Source organism: Harmonia axyridis, chromosome 1 (genome assembly GCF_914767665.1).
Source record: "Harmonia axyridis chromosome 1, icHarAxyr1.1, whole genome shotgun sequence".
Classification (NCBI taxonomy): Eukaryota; Metazoa; Arthropoda; class Insecta; order Coleoptera; family Coccinellidae; genus Harmonia; species Harmonia axyridis.
This window is the reverse complement of record NC_059501.1, coordinates 20,436,514-20,457,233: the sequence shown is the minus strand read 5'-3', so window position 1 is coordinate 20,457,233 and position 20,720 is coordinate 20,436,514. Positions and strand designations below refer to the sequence as shown.

Sequence of the window (20,720 nt, the reverse complement as noted above, 5' to 3'; positions counted from 1 at the left end):
GAAAATTTGATACTTAATTGTTCTGGTTTTCAATGTATAAAAGGAGCATTAGACTATATTATTCAAAAACAATATAAAATTAACAAACTAAATATTGAAAAAAAAAAAATCGAAAATAATTTATGTATTGGCACTTAGCAATAATAACATTACTTGAAAAGTTAAGGTCAAAGAATGTCAAAGAGCAATATTCCAATAATCAAGATGGTTAGCATTCTCAACCATAATATTATGGAAAGATTATTAAACACACAAATATTTTTGGTAGGCTAGGTTTTCCAAAATAAAAACACATATACTTTAATAAAAAATATAATATATACTAATGAAACAATACAAAAACATCAATTAATTCATGATTCGAATACTAGTTGTTACAATTGAATAAAGAGAAAATACTTCATGAATAATAAATGAAGAAATAAAAAAAAAAAATTGTTTCAATTTATTCTACAATTGGATAAGTGAGTGTCCACAACTATAATTAGTACGAACTGGTTTGTTTTTGAAAAGTAATCATTAAAACATAATTACTTCATAATACGTTTTTCCTTTCAATTCCAAGTAAGAAATATTACCTCAATGCTTGCTCATCAGAAGGTTCCTATTGATCGAAGAAAAACCATATAAATAAGATATGAAGATTCAAAATAAAATAGAGATTTGATTTATTCTTTAATCAGAGTGGTAGGTGTCCTCAACTATAATCGGTAGCAGAACTGACATTGTCAGACATCATTTAAATTTTTTAATTTAGAAAAGAGTTGTTTTCAGATGCCAACATGAGGGTTGCTAAATTATTCAAAGAAAACACAACTACTATTCACCTTAATGTAGGAAGGGAAACCTTCATATCCCAATCTTTGCAGCTCATCCATGCTCTATCATCAGGAGGTTTCTATTGATAAAAGAAAAAATATATAAATAAGATATGAAGATTCAAAATAATATCGAAGTTTGATTTATTTTTTAGTCAGAGTGGTAAGTGTCCTCAACTATAATCGGTAGCAGAACTGACATTGTCAGACATCATTTTAATTTTTTTATTTAGTAAAGAGTTCTCAGATGCCAACATAGGGTTGCTAAATTATTCAAAGAAATTATTAGTTACCTTAATGAAGGATGGGAAACCATCAAATCCCAATCTTTGCAGCTCATCCATGCGCTATCATCAGGAGGTTTCTATTGATCAAAGAAACAATATATAAATAAGATAAGAAGATTCAAAATAATATCGAAGTTTGATATATTTTTTAATCAGAGTGGTAAGTGTCCTCAACTATAATCGGTAGCAGAACTGACATTGTCAGACATCATTTTAATTTTTTTATTTAGTAATGAGTTCTCAGATGAAAATATAGGGTTGCTAAATTATTCAAAGAAATCATTAGTTACCTTAATGAAGGATCGGAAACCTTCAAATCCCAATCTTTGCAGCTCATCCATGCACTATCATCAGGAGGTTTCTATTGATCAAAGAAAAAATATATAAATAAGATACGAAGATTCAAAATAATATCGAAGTTTGATTTATTTTTTAATCAGAGTGGTAAGTGTCCTCAACTATAATCGGTAGCAGAACTGACATTGTCAGACATCATTTTAATTTTTTTATTTAGTAATGAGTTCTCAGATGAAAATATAGGGTTGCTAAATTATTCAAAGAAATCATTAGTTACCTTAATGAAGGATCGGAAACCTTCAAATCCCAATCTTTGCAGCTCATTCATGCACTATCATCAGGAGGTTTCTATTGATCAAAGAAAAAATATATAAATAAGATACGAAGATTCAAAATAATATCGAAGTTTGATTTATTTTTTAATCAGAGTGGTAAGTGTCCTCAACTATAATCGGTAGCAGAACTGACATTGTCAGACATCATTTTAATTTTTTTATTTAGTAAAGAGTTCTCAGATGCCAATATAGGGTTGCTAAATTATTCAAAGAAATCATTAGTTACCTTATTGAAGGATGGGAAACCTTCAAATCCCAATCTTTGCAGCTCATTCTTGCGCTATCATCAGGAGGTTTCTATTGATCAAAGAAAAAATATATAAATAAGATAAGAAGATTCAAAAAAATATCGAAGTTTGATTTATTTTTTAATCAGAGTGGTAAGTGTCCTCAACTGTAATCGGTAGCAGAACTGACATTGTCAGACATCATTTTAATTTTTTTATTTAGTAAAGAGTTCTCAGATGAAAATATAGGGTTGCTAAATTATTCAAAGAAATCATTAGTTACCTTAATGAAGGATCGGAAACCTTCAAATCCCAATCTTTGCAGCTCATCCATGCACTATCATCAGGAGGTTTCTATTGATCAAAGAAAAAATATATAAATAAGATACGAAGATTCAAAATAATATCGAAGTTTGATTTATTTTTTAATCAGAGTGGTAAGTGTCCTCAACTATAATCGGTAGCAGAACTGACATTGTCAGACATCATTTTAATTTTTTTATTTAGTAAAGAGTTCTCAGATGCCAATATAGGGTTGCTAAATTATTCAAAGAAATCATTAGTTACCTTATTGAAGGATGGGAAACCTTCAAATCCCAATCTTTGCAGCTCATTCTTGCTCTATCATCAGGAGGTTTCTATTGATCAAACAAAATATATAAATAAGATACGAAGATTCAAAATAATATCGAAGTTTAATTTATTTTTTAATCAGAGTGGTAAGTGTCCTCAACTATAATCGGTAGCAGAACTGACATTGTCAGACATCATTTTAATTTTTTTATTTAGTAAAGAGTTCTCAGATGCCAATATAGGGTTGCTAAATTATTCAAAGAAATCATTAGTTACCTTAATGAAGGATCGGAAACCTTCAAATCCCAATCTTTGCAGCTCATCCATGCACTATCATCAGGAGGTTTCTATTGATCAAAAAAAAAATATATAAATAAGATACGAAGATTCAAAATAATATCGAAGTTTGATTTATTTTTTAATCAGAGTGGTAAGTGTCCTCAACTATAATCGGTAGCAGAACTGACATTGTCAGACATCATTTTAATTCTTTTATTCATTTAAGAGTTTTCAGATGCCAACATAGGGTTGCTAAATTATTCAATGAAATTATTAGTTACCTTAATGAAGGATGGGAAACCATCAAATCCCAATCTTTGCAGCTCATCCATGCGCTATCATCAGGAGGTTTCTATTGATCAAAGAAACAATATATAAATAAGATAAAAAGTTTCAAAATAATATCGAAGTTTGATTTATTTTTTAATCAGAGTGGTAAGTGTCCTCAACTATAATCGGTAGCAGAACTGACATTGTCAGACATCATTTAAATTTTTTATTTAGTAAAGAGTTTTCAGATGCCAACATAGGGGTTGCTAAATTATTCAATGAAAACAAAATTAATAATAATAATAATAATAAATGCCATTTATTTCATAATCAAAATTTCACAAGTGAAAGCATTGAATCGAAATATCGTCAAAATAATCTGTTTGATACAATTTTTAACAGTAGTATACAATTTTTAATAGTAGTATTAGTTACCTTAATTGAGGAAGGGAAATCTTCATATCCCAATCTTTGCAGCTTATCCATGCCTATCATCATGAGGTTTCTATTGATCTAAAAAAAAATTATAAATGAGATATGAAAATTCAAAATAATATAGAGGTTTGATTTATTTTTCAATCAGAGTGGTAAGTGTCCTCAACTATAATCGGTAGCAGAACTGACATTGTCAGACATCATTTAAATTTTTTATTTAGTAAAGAGTTTTCAGATGCCAACATAGGGGTTGCTAAATTATTCAATGAAAACAAAATTAATAATAATAATAATAATAAATGCCATTTATTTCATAATCAAAATTTCACAAGTGAAAGCATTGAATCGAAATATCGTCAAAATAATCTGTTTGATACAATTTTTAACAGTAGTATACAATTTTTAATAGTAGTATTAGTTACCTTAATTGAGGAAGGGAAATCTTCATATCCCAATCTTTGCAGCTTATCCATGCCTATCATCATGAGGTTTCTATTGATCTAAAAAAAAAATTATAAATGAGATATGAAAATTCAAAATAATATAGAGGTTTGATTTATTTTTCAATCAGAGTGGTAAGTGTCCTCAACTATAATCGGTAGCAGAACTGACAATGTCAGACATCATTTAAGAGTAAGTAACGAGTATCAGGTTTTCTCCAATTTCATCTACATTGTGCAGCAATATTCATTTACGTATGACTGGGTTATTGACAAAAAGTAGGTATATTTAAATAACGAATTATCCTAACGCGAGCACGTGCTTCTTAAGAAGGAAAGTGGAAACAATAAACATGGAATTGAATTTACTAAAATAATACGTTGAAACAAGAATGGTACGTACCTTAAGAAAGTAACCGGCACTGACACTTTAATTCTACAATCTTTCTATTTGATTTTAAAAAAATTAAGAAAGTAGAATTGTAAAGAATTTTTTTTTGAATACGTAACCTATAGATGTTCGAAAAATAAAGGAAGTAGTCAATCATAGATTTTCCGAAAATATCAAAAGTGCATAGAAAGTATTTTTTTCCTTTAGCGATTCAAGTTCATCTTCAAGCTACCTATCGGCGGAAACAGCAATTTCATGCGTAGGGTCAAAAGCTTTGAGGCATGCATTTCTGCAATCGTTAAGGGTTAAATTTTTTTTAGTGTTATGTGAGTTATAAGAATTGTGTAACAGAGTTCTAGCTCTTGATTTGAATATATTTGAACATTGAGATTAATGATTACTGGCCTAAAAGGTCGAAATCAAAAGTGTTTGGTCCAATTGCCTGATTAGACATCGAATATCTTGAGTCAGATATCAAATGAACAAAAATTATACAATTTGGTGCAATCTAATAGTAGAGCGGAGATATGTTTACATCTTCCTCCTAATTTAGCCTAAAAAGAACAGCTGAAATCTGATATACAGATGCATATCCTTTATAAATTATTATTTTTCCCCTAGGGGATGCTGAGAGGGCTGAAGTTTGTAAACATAAACCAAATATTTCTGAGCAGCGTTTACTTTTCATGAAATTACCATACATAATAATATGACCAGCATTAAAGACCGTTTCTCCTAAAATATTTGTTTTTTGGATAATGGATGATTATTCATAAATTACAATGAACTTATCTCCTATTACATTCCTACTATTTGGAGTTGTTGAGGACTGAGAAAAATATAATTTTCATTGTTCATCATATTTTTTCTTGAATAAGTAATTTTTTTTATATTTAAATAACCCCGAAATACTTCTTCTCACAATCATCTCCTCTACACATGAAAACAATTATTGTAGAGGGCACAGCCTATCCTTGAATTGGGAATTCAGTTCATTGTTAATTTTTTTTCAATCCAAAATCGGTAATACATCTTCAATTTCATATTATTTTTTCTATAGATGAAAAAATTACTTTCTATGCACTTTTGATTTTTTAGAAAATTTATTATTTTACCTACTTCTTTAAATTTTTAATTTGCTAGATTACGTATTCAGAAAAATTCTTTTCATTTCAACTTTCTTAATTTTTTTTGAATTGAAAGATTGTAGAACTTGAGAAAAAAAAGAGATGTGTTGTCAGTTCTTTTTGAACATAGAATAATTATGCTTGACATTCGTACTTTTTAGGTTATATCATATCGAAAGATCACGTTAAATGTTTGGTGGATTTACACGTGTGTTTATCTATATAATAATTGATTAATTGTAATAAAATGGAAAACAATAAGAAAAAAATAGAATATTTAGTAGTCGATACTACTGCGTTTCTGCAAAATGCTCCCCTTCATGTAAGTATTTCATAAACGCTTGAAAATAATTGTATTAAGGTTTTTTTATTACAGCAATATGCGGAGAATATTTACACTTGTCAAGAAGTGGTTGATGAAGTTACAAACAGGAGACAACGTCACCGTTTGCTCGTTCTACCTTATGATCTTAAAATCAAAACAGTGTTTCCAGAAAGTATTCAGGCAGTCATGGAATTCTCAAAGAAAACCGGAGATTATGCTAGTCTTTCTCTTACTGATTTGAAAGTTATGGCTTTAACTTATCAATTGGAAAAGGAACATGTTGGAATAAATCACTTAAGAAAAGAACCAATTCATCAAAAAACTGTTCAATATGATTATATAAATAAAAAACCTACAGATATTCATTGCAATCTTCCTGGCTGGTTTTGTCCCAAGAGTGATGAAGAATCTGAATGTGAAAGTGATGAAGATTCTGAACATGAAAGAGATGAAGAATCTGAAGATGAAGAGAGTGATGATGAGAAAAAAGAATCAATTGGAAATGACGTAACTTCTTTAAGTGAAAATTTGGAATCCTTAAATTGTCAAGATGACAATGAAAATACAGAAGAAAGTGTATTGAAAGATAAAAATGATAAACAAGAAGATAATAATGATGATATAGAAGTGTTGAGAGAAAAATTTGGAAAGGTAGACTATGAGGCAAATGAGAACACTTCTAATCTAGTAGATGCAGTTTTAGAAAAAGTAGAGGATGGATATGAAGAAATGGATAAGGATGGATGGATAACACCTGGAAACTGTAAACGAGCAAGGCAGATGATGTATGATACGGCTGGAGATACAGAGGATAAAGAAGTCAAAGTAGCTTGTATGACTACCGATTTTGCTATGCAGAATGTTCTGAAACAAATTAATTTGAATGTTGCCGCATTGAACGGAAGAGTTATCAAGCAAGTTCGTACCTTCATTTTGAGATGTTACATTTGCTTCAAGACTACTAGTATAATGACAAAAGTGTTTTGCCCAAAATGTGGCAATCAATCTTTGAAGAAAGTTTCAGTTTCAGTTGATGAAGAAGGGAAAATGATTATTCATATTAATGGCAGAAAAAGAATATCAATGAAAGGAAAAAGATTTAATTTACCCAAAATTAGAGGGGGTAAACATCCCAATAATCCTATTATTGTGGAAGATCAGCGATTACCACAAAATTTGCCCACAAAATTAGCTAGGCAGAAAAACAATCCTTTGAATGATGACTATATTGCAGGTAAAATCCATTGTTAAAACTTGTTCTTGAGTAGTTCTATATAGTTAGTCTACTTTATATTCTGATAGTTTGTACTTAATTAGATATTTTGGTGATGTAATCTACCCATAACATTGAATCAATTCAATTTTTAGGTTATTCACCTTTTGTAATGAGGGACGTCACATCAAAATCTGCACAGTTAGGAATAAGAAGTGGAAATCGTCAACAAATGAATCGTAGAAGGAATGGTAAAAAACGATGATTGAACAAGTTAAACTCAGTAAGCAAGGTTTTTTTAAATTTGTACTAAACATTTTTCACGATGCAGTGTATAGTTCAATTCAATCATTTTCCTTTTTTCTGTATATTTAAAAAAAAATTACGGGGCTCTATGTTTACCTATGTAAAAATATTTATTTTTATTGTATTTCTATATTATGTACATATTATGAACAGATTTGAAATTATGAAGAATCAATATTATCAAGATCATACAAACTGGATGTATCAAAATCAATTCAATCAACTAGTGGAGTATTATAAATTATTAATATCCTCTATTTTGAAATGATAGCTGTTGATTGAAAAATGTCTCTATATAAAACAAGAATCAGGAGCTAATCGAACAAAATCATACTTTGATAAGGAATCAAATCATACACATTTTCTATTATACTGTTTATAACTTCTAGTATTGTCTCTCCTACTGGTCTGGATAAGTCGTTGTGGACAATAGGCCAGTTTTCGTTCAGCAGTCTGTTTGTTTCAATACCTGAAAACATAATAATTTTCTCCTTAGGGATAATAACTATGTACAAAGAAGTGTTTTTCTCATAATAAATTTGTTAATTAATTTCTATTTAAATTATTCACTCACCTAATTGTTCATTTCCATCAAATAAATTTCCAAAGTAATAAAAGACTCTATCTATTTCATAATGCAATTCAGAATTCTTTATGTAACCATGATAGTCACCTCTTCTCATTTCGAGTTCAAATTCTTGGGTATATGTTATGACTGGGTTGTCTGAAAAGCAGTTTTATATGTCAACATATTTGATTTTTCTTTTTAATCCCTATGATGCTTCATTTGCTTGCTATATATAGCACTCGTAAAATTATAAAAAATGTGCATTTTTTGCATTACCCATGCAGTGAAAAATGTATAATTGTTTTAATCCAGAAAAACTAACGGTTTGCAAGACAATTGTGCTTTTATGAATTCATACATATTAGTCATGAAAAATTTGTTCTTCAGAAATTAATTTTACAATACCAATTACTGGTTCAAATAATAACTGGATATTTAACCAGAAAAAAGTGATGACACTTTCAAATTCAACTGATTTTGTTTTTCAAAATAGATCCATTACTCATTGAAGGGTTTCAACACCATGCACATTTTTGACTCAAAATTGAATGCAAGATTTTTATGATTTTACCAGTGGCGTGAAAAATAAGGTAGAAAAGGACTTTATGCCCTTCTGGTAGCACCTTTTGAACAAAAAAAAATTAAAAAATTTTGCAAACTCTGAAAGTAATGAATAAAAATCACTTTTAATTTTTTATATTCAACATCTCTGCAACGAACAGAAGTGCTATTCATTTTTCAAGGAGAATGGTCTGTTTCAATTTGGCACCATAGTTTCGGAACACCCTGTATGATGAAATAATTTCCAGTAGAAATTTGTAATGTCATCAATCACCCTATGTGAGAACAACTAATAACTATTTTACATAGAAAAAATGGAAATGGAAAAAATTTACACATTTTTCGAAATAAAACCATAGCAAACGCTAATAACTGAAAATATTAAGGAGGGGTAACTTACACAGTGTTATATTAGAAGGTCCTCTCCCTTTAATTGGTAGTATGAGGACTTTGGCATCAATATCGTAATCGCCAATAACAGTAATGGTTTCAGCACTCAATACAATTTTGAAGATTTTTCTTGGTAGATCAATGCTAAGAAGAATAATTTTCAAAATCTAATTATACATACATACATTCATTTGTGAAAAAAAAATTTGTTGAGGAGTAAGTATATTTTGTGACGGTATAATTTTTTTAGGTTTGAACATTTTTGATTTGATGACAAATCTATGTAAGCAACATAGTAGTTTTCTATTTCAATATTTTCTGTATGTTATAGGATCTAAAGTAATCATTATCAGACGCATATTTAAGGTGACCAGACGTTCCGTTTTGAACGGTAGTCCCTTCTTTTGATTACTTGTCCCCTGATACTGAACTCCGGGACGCAAATTTGTCCCGTTTTCGGAAACCGCATGAAAATTAAGATAATCAACAACTTTGAACGTATTTTTTTTTCCATCATTGACTACCAATTTGAATTTTCAAACAAATTCTTTTTTGCTGAAGTTTCGTTGACCAATAAGAAATTTCGTAATTTTTCATCTATTTCAATTGTTTCTACGCCAAATTGAAGATAAATTCTTTGGTATTGAAACAAACACCAGAAAAGTTTGAAAAAGTTTATACAGGATGAGAAAAACTTGTATTTGTAGTCCAATTTCTTAACACCCTGTGGAACACTTCGGGAAATTCGTAGAGTTTACGCTCAGTTCATTACGAATACCATCCTTTTCGCCATTTTTTATTTCAACTCGATATCTTGATTTCTTTCGAATATAGGTACACGTATTCAAATAAAAACCTGGAATTGGTTTGGGAATAATTTAATTGGTAATGTTTCAATATTCAACAGAAATTTGAAACGAAAAGAAAACCATAATTGGCATTTTTCAATATTTCGTATGCCCATCTCTAGCGGAAATAACAACACTCAATCATCGAGACATCGAATTGATAAGACGGATAATGCGATCTTGAGGAATTGCGTCATATTCAGATTTGAAACGCGAAACGCAAGTCAAGTGTTTCAGGTAGTATAGTACGATGTCGAATATTTATTTGAATTTCATCCCAGAGATGTTCAATCGGATTTAGATCCGGGCTACATGAAGTCCATTCTAATCGTTGGATATCAACCTCTTCCAAATATTGATTGAACATATTTGCTACATGTGGTCTTGCATTGTTCCAATAAATGGAACATAGGAAACTGCAGCTTTCTGAAGAACTTCTTGTATGTATGTAACGTTGAGCATTTAGAGCTCCGTTTTCAATAAATGATAATTTGGTACGTGCTGCTCTTGATATACCTGCTAGTTCCTTACTACGCTCTATTAGTGTGACGTCACACACCGCCATTTTTGGCACAGGAGAAATGTTTAAGAAATTGGACTTCAAATATGTACATGTTTTTTTTTACTCTGTATAAATAAGCTATCAACATTTTGGAAAACTTTTTTGGAGTTTGTTTAAATACTAAAGAATTTAATCTTTTATTAGAAGATTTTTTTGATATTTTTTATGAAAAATTACTAATATTAATTTTTTCCATTTAAAAAAATCATAAACATGTTTCTCGGAAAGTCACCGATTAGGTATTCATTGAGGTGAGAATTATTTTTTTCGGCAACCGTCTGGGAAGTGAGCACTTCCCGGACGCTTTTTCCCTGAGAAAATAGCATTTCCCGGCCTAGTCCGGAAAGTACGTACCTACTTCCCGGACTAGGCCGGAAAAGAATCATGGAATCCATAGCAACCGAGATAACGGCTGACAGTTCATATGAAATTAGTTGTCAAAAATTTTCATGTTTTTTGATCACAATCGCAATAAAATATGGAAAGCAGCGATAGTGTTATTTTACATGGTTGCCGAAAAAATATTGTACGCAACACGCCCGAAAATGGTTTTTTTGGACTCACAGACTTCCAGGACTCGCTTACGCTCGTCCTGGAATTTGTCTATTCGTCCAAAAAAACCCTATTTTCCGGACTTGTTACGTAAATTACTATTTCGCGAAAAGTATACCAATGAACATATTATGTACTCCCTTTTATAATTATGATCTGAAATGTTCCAGATGAAATTATTTATGGAATTAATTTCAAGCCTTTGTATTTGAAAAATTAACCGAAAACGGATCTATGTTTATGAGAACTGTGGACTCAAAATCATGTTCAAAACAATTTTCTTAAATATTGACATTCAATCACTTTGTAAAAAATATTATCATTAAAAAAATAACTTACTTGATATCGATTAACTTAGCTTTATCGAGTCCATATATTTTCAGATTATCCATCTTTACATTCAAATTTTTACCACCTTTAACAGTTACACTTGGAATTTCCAGTGGTATCATTCTAGGAATTCTGTATTTACGGTCTCCTGAAAAAAATACATTTTTCAAGAAATTTTAAAATAAAGTGAAAAAAAACTTCAGATGCATTTTCATCTTGATATATTTTTCCATATATTTACCTTTAACAATATATCGAATTGCTTCATTGCCATTTTTCAATGCACATTTATTCAAATCTGGATCTCTCGCTCTGCAAGCTTTCATATATCTCGCTGAAAAAAGTAAAATACATGATATAAACTCCTTTTCTTGTTTTATTGAAATTGATAATCTTTTTATGATACCGATAAATTGGGTTGTAGGTATTTGATACCAGGCTACACTCAAAAGCAATAATCAGATCTCGAAACAATTTTCACTGTCATATTTAGGAATAAAAGACCTTTTCAACACATATACCTTCCCTATTGAATTTTTAGGGTTTGGAATGAAATATCCCCCACAAGAACAAAATTTTCTACCCGAAAAGACTTCTGATTCCTCTTCAATGTTACACCTTGTATGTAACACGTCACTCAAGAATTATCAAGCCTGGCGCACACATTTTTCCTCGTTTAGTTTTAAAAAATGCTTATCAAAATTTCGGTCAGGATCGAGATATTGAAGGTTTAAGCGACGCTAATTTTTGTAAGAAGTTCTTTATATAAGATCACCTACCCGGTAAAAAAATTGAGTTTTTACGTTTTAGAAATTGCCAACTCTGACCACGCTTTTGTGACCCCTGTATCATGATTTTCAATTCTGACTATTGGGACAGAATCATTATTCTTTCTTCTCGCGGAAGCCTCTAAACCACATTTTCACAATGAAAAACCTTGAAGATATCCATGTTTCAGCAGAGCGCCATTTTCAATTTATTTTCGCAATTTCACGTTAAAAAAGAATTTTCGGACGGAAATCACTGTGTGTCACTGAAACCAGAAGTCCCACGAATTTAAAAAAAATGACATGGAGTCATCTCTCTAGTCAAAGCTGAACTCTAAAATTGCAAACGTGAATTTCAATTCCTTCCCGAAAATATTTTGACGAAGGGACACCCGGTATATGAATAATCATTTAAGCTTATATTATATGCAAAATTTCGGGTAAGCTGAAGTAAACAAAATTCAAGCAGAATATTGAAGAAAAGACCAATATTTTCATTTATAGGAAAGTAAGGTTGAAATTTACTTCGTTTATGTAAAATAATTCCTCAAATGTTCATGTCGAATTTCAAGAGGATCTTATATGATTAGAACCCCTCTTCCAGATAAAATAACCGACAATATTGACATAATAATGAATCACATATCATGTAATACCTAACAGTTTTGTGGTCTTCAAATGAACATGAATGAACGAGCGCCCAAAGGCTAGTGATAGTTTAAGAAGTTGAGGCACATCAGAAAAAAAATTATTATTATTGTAATACCTATACATATATATTTTAAGTTGACGGACAAGTTTATCTAGTGAACTTTACTTTGTCAGTTGCATAATCATTATAATTTTTATTTTTTTTTAATAATAATTGATAATAATTTATGATGAAAATACTGATATAGGATTGAGGAAAAACTTAAACTTGTTCAATTGAACTGCACGCATTACTTGAAACCAAATTGAATACTTGTGTATACCAATGAGTATCTAAACATCGCTGGTAGTGCTATAGATTTGATTTTTGCCTGTAAACCATTTACTTATCCCAATATTACATCATAAGTTTGAGGCAATAATTTTGAATGCAAGTCCAATTTTCCGAATTTGGCAAATAAAAATTGAAATAAATCTTCAGCAGAATGCCTAGAACTAACCTCATAAAATCGCATGAAACTGATCTTCTTACAGAAGATCAGTTTTTTTTTGGCACATCTAAAAACTTACAAAATAAATTGATCTATTCGGTTGTTTTTGTTGTGAATAAAAAAATTTAAGAAGAAATTTCAAAACCTTTTTTCTTGCCAATTTGATGAAACAACTGACATAACTGCCCTTCACAATTTTCTGTTATATAATAATAAATGACCAACGATTCATGCGATTTTATGAGGTTAGTTCTAGGCATTCTGCTGAAGATTTGTTGGCCGTGGATTTGCAATGATATTAACATATCATTGCAAATCCACGGCCAACAAAATAATTCATTCAAAGTTATACTGAAAGTAAGCCAGTCGTACTTTTCATACCATGTGTCTTGAAACCCATGATTTGATTTTCCGACCCTACTCTAAGTCACAACAAAATGACTTGAAAAATGTTGCTGATTTATTAAAAAATCTACAAAATCACAAATACTTCGAATATTTTCATTTACCTCGGAAATTTGAGACAACTCTCTCGGTCCCGCTAAATCCATTTCGCCTTATGGCAGTAATTAAATCGATTAATAAAATGAAAAGTCTTTTTGAAAAAAGTTTACACGAACACGGAAACAAACTTACACGAGACAGAGTCGAGACACAGAAAACGCTATCACCAAATCACAACAAAGCAAAAACTAACCCGATTTCTCACTTCTCGATTAACCCGAATGGTGCAGAAGAAGCTGTGGTATTTTAGAAAGGCTTAGAATTTTTTTCAAACTAATATTATTCTTAAAAATTACGAATGATATTATGCCCACATCAAAATATATACACACATTCGAACAAAACTTTTCAATTAAAATTCTATTGAATAATTGCACTTACGCATTTTCAAACCATGAACAGCAGGCGAAAACATGTAACATGTCGATAGAAGGAGGAAATTTAGAAGCTTCATTTTCGTATATTCACACCAGAAACAACTCCAGTCTCTGCAGGAACTGAAGACATGAACGTTTTATAGGCACACAAAAAAATCATTACCTCTTGTCATTAAGTTAACAAATACATTAATGCTGCTCTTGTCTAATGATTCTATTGGAATTTTCTCAAATTTATGTAGATAGGTACAGTTTTCACTGTTGCAAGTATTTTGATCTTGATCGACCGTTTTCTGTTCATGTCACGAGCGTAGCCAGAGGGGTTGTTAGTGGGTTAAAACCTCAACGACTCCCGAAATGTGAATATGTCATCATTTATTAAAATAAAAAGAGGCGAGCTGGCGTTCAGCATAACTCTCAACCAACCTTCTCACAGCCGAAGTTGGTACTCTGAATCTTAACACCCCCTCAAAAATGAAACCTTGCTACGCCTGTGGTTCATGCCGTTGACAGAGCCGTATCTAGGTACTATTGCGCCTGTGGCAATATATTAGACAGCGCCCCTATTTTCGAATATTTATTTTTTCATCATTATATTATTTTCTTAAAGTATTTTTGTTCATAATTTAAGTTATATATTTTCGTTGAAGTGTCAAGATAATACACAATAATATAAATATATACTTATTTTTATTGAAACCATTGAAATATACATTTCATATACATCAAATCGTAAATGGTCATAGTTTGAATAACACTTCCATTCAAAAAACTGAAGTTGTCTGCCACTTCCTTCGAAGCAACAATTTTTTTTCCAATTTCCATTATTCTTTTATCGAGCACTTGTAACATTTCAATACTTAGTTTAGCATTTGCACCAAAAAGATAAACTTCATCACTGGCTAGTTCTCCTGACATTTTGGGTTTCTTTCGTTTCCTTGACTCATGTTGTTTGGCTTCAATTCCCATGTTTTCTTTTAATATTTTTTGGCGTCCCTATGAACCTTGCGCCCGTGGCAAGTGTCACCTTCGCCACGCCCTAGATACGGCACTGGTCGTTGATAGATTTTGTGATAATATGTGAATCTGATAGATATTTAATAGATTATACTCACTATTAGTAGTGCATATTTTACCTATCAAAACGTGGAAGCTATCAGTGATTATTGATGTTTCAGATATTAAAACGACCACATTCTATAGCGAAATGAAAAATTTGAAAATAATTGGGTCCAGAACCTTTTCAATACTTGCCTTGTTCTTAGGAAACCTAGAGAGCACGTTTGTTTTCAAAGGGTAGTGTGAGAAAGCGCCTTTAGAAAATCAATTGCAAAAATTTCAAATCAACGTTTCTTCACTCTTTCAATAGCGGGTTAGGTCTTTATCCCAATGCTAATTTTCTGATATGCATTAAAATTTATTAGGTAGTGATTCATCTTTGTATTACACACAATTTGAATTCCACTAAAAACACGAGCGTAATAACAGATTGGAAAAATATCGTTACACCTTTTTATTTTTATCCCATAAGCATGTGATTTAGATCTGTGTAGATATTTATTTTAAATTAATCTCATATTGAAGGATTGAATATTCGTTTAGGACAATTCGTATTTTGTACACAATACACAGGTGGCTGTTGAAATTGAGTTTTTCTGCAGCAAAGGGATTGATAATTGAGTCGAAATCAATTCCAAATACTTATTTGGAAAAATTGCATCTAAGTCCTTGATGAATATGTTATTGAACAATTCTACTGGATTCAAAGTTGAAGATTTGCTTTTAAAATTTGCGTAATACAAATTCTTGAAATTCAATCCTAAATTTTATTTATCGGTCAGCCTGGATTTTTGTGGCTTAAAACCAGAGTGAGAACTTAATAATCCTTTCTCTTTAATAGCTTTATTTCACAGTAGGTACCCATTCCTTTTGCCGGCACTGCCACTTGCCAATGCTTGCAAGGTCTTATTTTATAGTACTTAGTTGAGAACATTCAAATATTATATGTACCTAATTGATGAATGATTTCATTCATAAATAATAATTAATTTATTCATTGTAATAGCATTGGAATGAATTAAAGCGAAAATTACGAATTTTTTTCATTCCGATATTTAAAAAAGATGAGGTACCTAATAATTATTGTAGAATGATTTTTTAAAACTCCATGCAGTGAAAGTAATGTAATTCATTAATATTTCAGGTAACCTTATTTACTATTGAATAATTCAAAAATACAATGATAGTGGAACGAACGTGTAGGTACATACGCCGGGATGTCTTTTCACAATGAAATTTGAATGATTAAAAAAAGCACTACAACTTTTACACAATGGTTCATAATTTTCTCCTTCAAAGGTGAATATTTCGACACGTGATAAAAAAACTATAAAATTATTAATGAAAAAAAAAAAACATAAGTGTGATAAAAATATGTTGTATCAGTTGTGCAAAATTTGTTGTCTAGTAACGGGATCTCTCAGAATCCCTTTGAGAATTTTGAGAGAGTTAATTCGGTGAAAACCGCAACCTCATAAGTTCAACTGTTTTCTAGCTTTAAGAGAAATTGGAAAATGGCGTGAAATGAAAATTTCTCATAACTTCTTTATTATTGGTGCTATAAACACTTTTTTTAGTAGAATCCATTGATGTTATAATTTATTTTTTATTGAGATTATCTTTGAAGTTATAATACAAACTTGTATTTTCTTACATGTAAACCATAACAATTTCTATAACAAATGAAATCGCTTTTTTTTCCTTTTCAAAAATTTATTACATGATAATAAAATTTGTTATCAAAATATAAAAATCATTAGAAGGTTCAGTTTAACACGTCAAATCCACCAAGTGCCTATCTTCAATAATCTGTGAACTGTGAGATATTTAACATATTCAGTGGCCACCAAGAACTCCGGATTTAACATAGATTGATGCAATTTTTCCTTTTTCAAGACACGCTATACAACATTTGGTGAAATAGTAATTTCTATGGAAAATTTCAAGCTGATCGCAAATTCTTACTTGAAAAAATTCAAGTAAAATTCAATTATGTTTGTCCCTCAGGGACCGAATATCTATTTAAAGTTTGTTAATGATAGTTCAATTCTTTCCATGGTTCGGGACTTGCAAACGAAATTTCTTAAAAAAATTGCATGAACATGTATTTGGACAAGCGCTCAAAAGCCCCCGACTTCACGTTAGTGTTTTCCTCATTTTTATAAATAAACATTTTGGTGGTAATGGCTCATAAAACCTTAAGTCATTAAAAATATAGGTAGGTAAATATAAAAATGAACTTATTTGTAGCGTCATCTATCATTACCTGACGAAACTTATATTTCTATTAAAAGTTAATTCCACGATAACTCATTTCGAAATTAGAAACACAATAGTTTCGGAGTTATTACATTTCGAATATCCAGGTGCGCCCAACAGAAGGCACTCACGGTAAAATACATTTAAAAAATCAGGATTCATAAAGACTGATAAACATTTCCATTCCTAATTGCAGGGCCGGCGTTAGAGGTGAAATGAAGTGACAGTTTCAAGCGTATCTATTTGAGGGGCGGCAATTTGGCCCAGTTTGCTGGCCGCCTTTTCATATTTCATCCTTGATTCTTAAAACAACATATGATTGTTCCACTCCGCTACATTTGTCAACATTCCCTTCAATAAAAATCGCCTTTACTAAGCCGCCTGTATAATAAATAACTCATGGCAGTCCAAACAATATGAACACAATTCCTTATTACCCTCATTGAAAGAGGTATAAAATTATCATGTATTTTAGAAAGACTACACTACCTTTACTTTCGAATTATTTGGAACATTTACACATTCAACATATGGAAAATTCCTACAATTTTGCATTCGAAACTAGTTACTGTTAAATGCCTAATGTTTTCAACGGAACACATGTTTGTAATGCCAATTATTTTTCAAAGCAATACTGAAACATTGCATAGCCTACCGCCCTTTTAATTTTTTGGTGTGATAGGTAATCATTCTTCGATCGTAAGCGATGTGAAAATCAGATGTAGTACTTATACTGCATTATTCATCGGTGTCGAAGAAATTAAGGAATAAATTAAGATTCCCAAACCGACAAAAACATGAGGTAAGTAGACTTAAATTTTGTCTTTTCTCCAGAAGCAGGCACGTAGTAAGGGGGGCCGTAAAATAATTTGCTTCAGGCGCCAAAATTACTCGCGCCGGCCCTGTCTAATAGTTTACGAACAACAAACATACAGATGTGTATTTTTATTTATTTTTTTATTTTTATTTACTTACAAATTTATCACTACATAATTATATTTTTCCAAACATGCCTCCGAATAGAAAATGTAAAAATTGAGGTGATAGTTGAACGAACTATTGTAGCGGGCCATGACCGTCAATTTGATTCATTAAAATATTAAAACCCATAGGAGACGTGCATGCGTCTCATAGCATTGAACATCTCTTAAACGCTGTTGTTCAAGCACGTGGGTTGATATTCAGTTAAGCTCATCATACAATTCTCCTATGCATAGGTTTTATCTCAGTTATGTTAAAGGTCATCTCCTATTAGATGTAATATTATCGTTAGCGGTTTTGAACACATATTGTACTGCGAAAAATTATTTTGTTCCGATAATTATTATATATTTTGGAACGTTTCCTATGCAAGAGCGCTCGTTCTCTAAACTGAGGGCTCTATAATTTAGTCACAATGTCTGTGATTTTCTAATTTTGAGCCGGGTATGATGATTTTTATGAATTGGACTCATTGATAATGAAACCAGCCGGCCGTAAACACGATAACTCATGAACGGTAAGATCTACAAATTTTAAATTTTGATGGTTGATTCCGGATCTCGAATGACGCGATTAAGTTCGAAAAAAGCTAAAATCCAAGTAGAGGTCCCGTGAATATGGCCGAACGAAATTTTGTTTTTTCCAGATAATTTCAATACTATAGATTCGTTCCGAATGAAATATTGCATTTATATGTGAAATAACAATCATTACTAGAGCATGTCGATTACGTAAACTAAAAATATTTTAACAATTTCAATATAAGATTACGAAGTGTTACGAAATTATTGAGGCATCAACGGGTGTAATATATTCAGTATCATCCTACCAATACATTTTTGAATTTTGTGGAGTTTTTTCGTGAATATTGTGGTTGAATGGATGTCTTTTGGAAAAATGATGTTTTTAGTTCTTGAGCTGGGAGGAATTATGCGATTGTTTTGAATAAATTTTATGCAAATAGCTCTCAAAATTCCACGAAAGAAAACTCTAGATGACCAAGAACCAGAAGTTTAGAGTGTCCTAGTTTACCTAGGTAGAAGAAGCATTGTGATCACTTTTGAGTCTGGAATGGTCTCGAACGATAAGGTTCGACTCACTGATGACAAATCCGTCCTCAAATTTGTTTCTCTCCGTCCGTAAACACAATAACTCTCGAACGGGAAGACATAGAATTTTTAAATTTTCAGGGTATGTTCGAGATTATTTTTTTTATATAGAATTACAATTTCATTAGAACCATAAAAAATTCGAAAAAAATAAAAAGATTAAAAATTACCGAATATTTCCGTGACCACCGAACTGACAGAGTAGATATTCAGGGTGTTGAGATGAAATTCAAACTCCGTGCAAAATTAGATGACATCATCATATCCACAAAAAATTCAAGAAGAATGTTGCAAAAGAAATACTCAATATTTACGTGGTTACAGATTTGTTCGGGTTGAGATTTTGTGTTTATAAATAATAACCATTTTTCCAAGTATATAATTTCGTTTGGATACCCTCATTAAAACCATAGAAAATTCATGAAGAATATAAAAAAAAATTGATATTTCAATGGCAACAAGCACTGTTTCGATGGCATATGTTAAACAGAACTGTCTTATGTTTAGTTGAAAGTTCGCAATTTAATGGTACGTGCAGAATATTTCCTCTTTGTCAATACTTTTGGATATAAGAATATGAAATTTATAATTCAATCATTATTGATTGTTTCAATAAAAACCTATTAAGCTTTGTTGGAAAATCATAGAAATAAAAATATGGCTAATCTCTTATAAATTGATAGTTCCTTAATTTTATAACCCATGTCGTTATATAAAAGTAGATTTGCAGTTTTATTCAATCCATTCCCTTTTTTTTATGACCTACTGTCATTTTGAAGAAAAAAGTGGTCTATTTCGAAGTGAAAATATAAGTGAAGTTAAAACACAAGTAAATGAATGAAGAAATTTTTAATATATTCATATCACCATCAATACATATTTAAAAAAAAAAGTTCACAAATGGCGGAAGCGCATGGGGACCCGCGTTTTCATATACGCACATTTGGGCCCCTTTCACGGCACACTATGGCGTATTTTGAATCTGGATTTGCATCTCCATGCATGTTGATCAGTGGCGACGCTAAGGGGGGCCAGGGTGGGCGATCCCCCCCTCAATTTCTGCTGCCCCCCCCCCAAAATTTGACATACTAAGGCTAAAAGATTGGCAGAACTATAATTTCGCCTTACTTTGGCCCCACCAAAAAAAACCCGGCCCCCTCTTGGTCAAATCTGTTTTTGAAAATTGGCGTCGCCACTGCTGTTGGCGCCCTGCTGAAAAAATATCAATAAACATCACCTGCCTCGATGATAATTCGCCATTTTTGGTTTCTCTAGCGATTTTGCTAATCGATTTCTAAAGTCGTTTCCACTGGGTTTCTTTTTTTTTTCGGACATTTTCACCTACAATAAATTCCTGGATTTCTTCGACGCCGATGAACAATGCGTAA

The 20,720-nt window shown here is 31.1% G+C and overlaps 2 protein-coding genes and 1 long non-coding RNA gene across 17 annotated transcripts in view; 1 reads left to right on the top strand and 2 right to left on the bottom strand.

Moving 5' to 3' along the window:
- Nucleotides 1-298: 298 nt before the first annotated feature.
- LOC123689074 lies at nt 299-4,520 on the bottom strand. 13 transcript variants are annotated; one of them, XR_006750156.1, is made up of 12 exons: nt 4,365-4,520; nt 3,944-4,021; nt 3,098-3,168; nt 2,814-2,884; nt 2,532-2,602; nt 2,248-2,318; nt 1,964-2,034; nt 1,680-1,750; nt 1,396-1,466; nt 1,112-1,182; nt 828-898; nt 299-604 (listed from the first exon to the last, which is right to left on the bottom strand). It is a non-coding gene; the product is annotated as an uncharacterized LOC123689074 (long non-coding RNA). The 13 variants fall into 13 exon arrangements; XR_006750157.1 differs by lacking the exon at nt 2,814-2,884; XR_006750165.1 differs by lacking the exon at nt 3,098-3,168.
- A 1,143-nt stretch (nt 4,521-5,663) lies between these two features.
- Nucleotides 5,664-7,874, top strand: LOC123676291 (RNA-binding protein NOB1). The gene is made up of 4 exons (XM_045612105.1): nt 5,664-5,801; nt 5,856-7,038; nt 7,173-7,300; nt 7,713-7,874. The coding sequence occupies exons 1-3, from the start codon at nt 5,727-5,729 to the stop codon at nt 7,280-7,282; spliced, it is 1,368 nt and encodes a 455-aa protein (XP_045468061.1). The 5' UTR covers nt 5,664-5,726; the 3' UTR covers nt 7,283-7,300; nt 7,713-7,874.
- LOC123676308 (circadian clock-controlled protein daywake-like) overlaps nt 7,409-20,720 on the bottom strand; it is a 28,688-nt gene continuing 15,376 nt past the window's right edge. For 2 of the 3 annotated variants that reach the window (XM_045612126.1, XM_045612140.1), the window contains exons 2-6: nt 11,376-11,468; nt 11,144-11,282; nt 8,853-8,986; nt 7,898-8,047; nt 7,409-7,792 (exon numbers count right to left, since the gene is read on the bottom strand). In XM_045612126.1, coding sequence (XP_045468082.1) covers nt 7,638-7,792; nt 7,898-8,047; nt 8,853-8,986; nt 11,144-11,282; nt 11,376-11,460 — 663 coding nt within the window. In that variant the 5' untranslated portion in view covers nt 11,461-11,468 and the 3' untranslated portion in view covers nt 7,409-7,637. Of the gene's footprint in view, nt 7,793-7,897; nt 8,048-8,852; nt 8,987-11,143; nt 11,283-11,375; nt 11,469-11,655; nt 11,715-20,720 lie in introns of those variants that run through there. The other variant, XM_045612134.1, reaches the window with a different exon arrangement.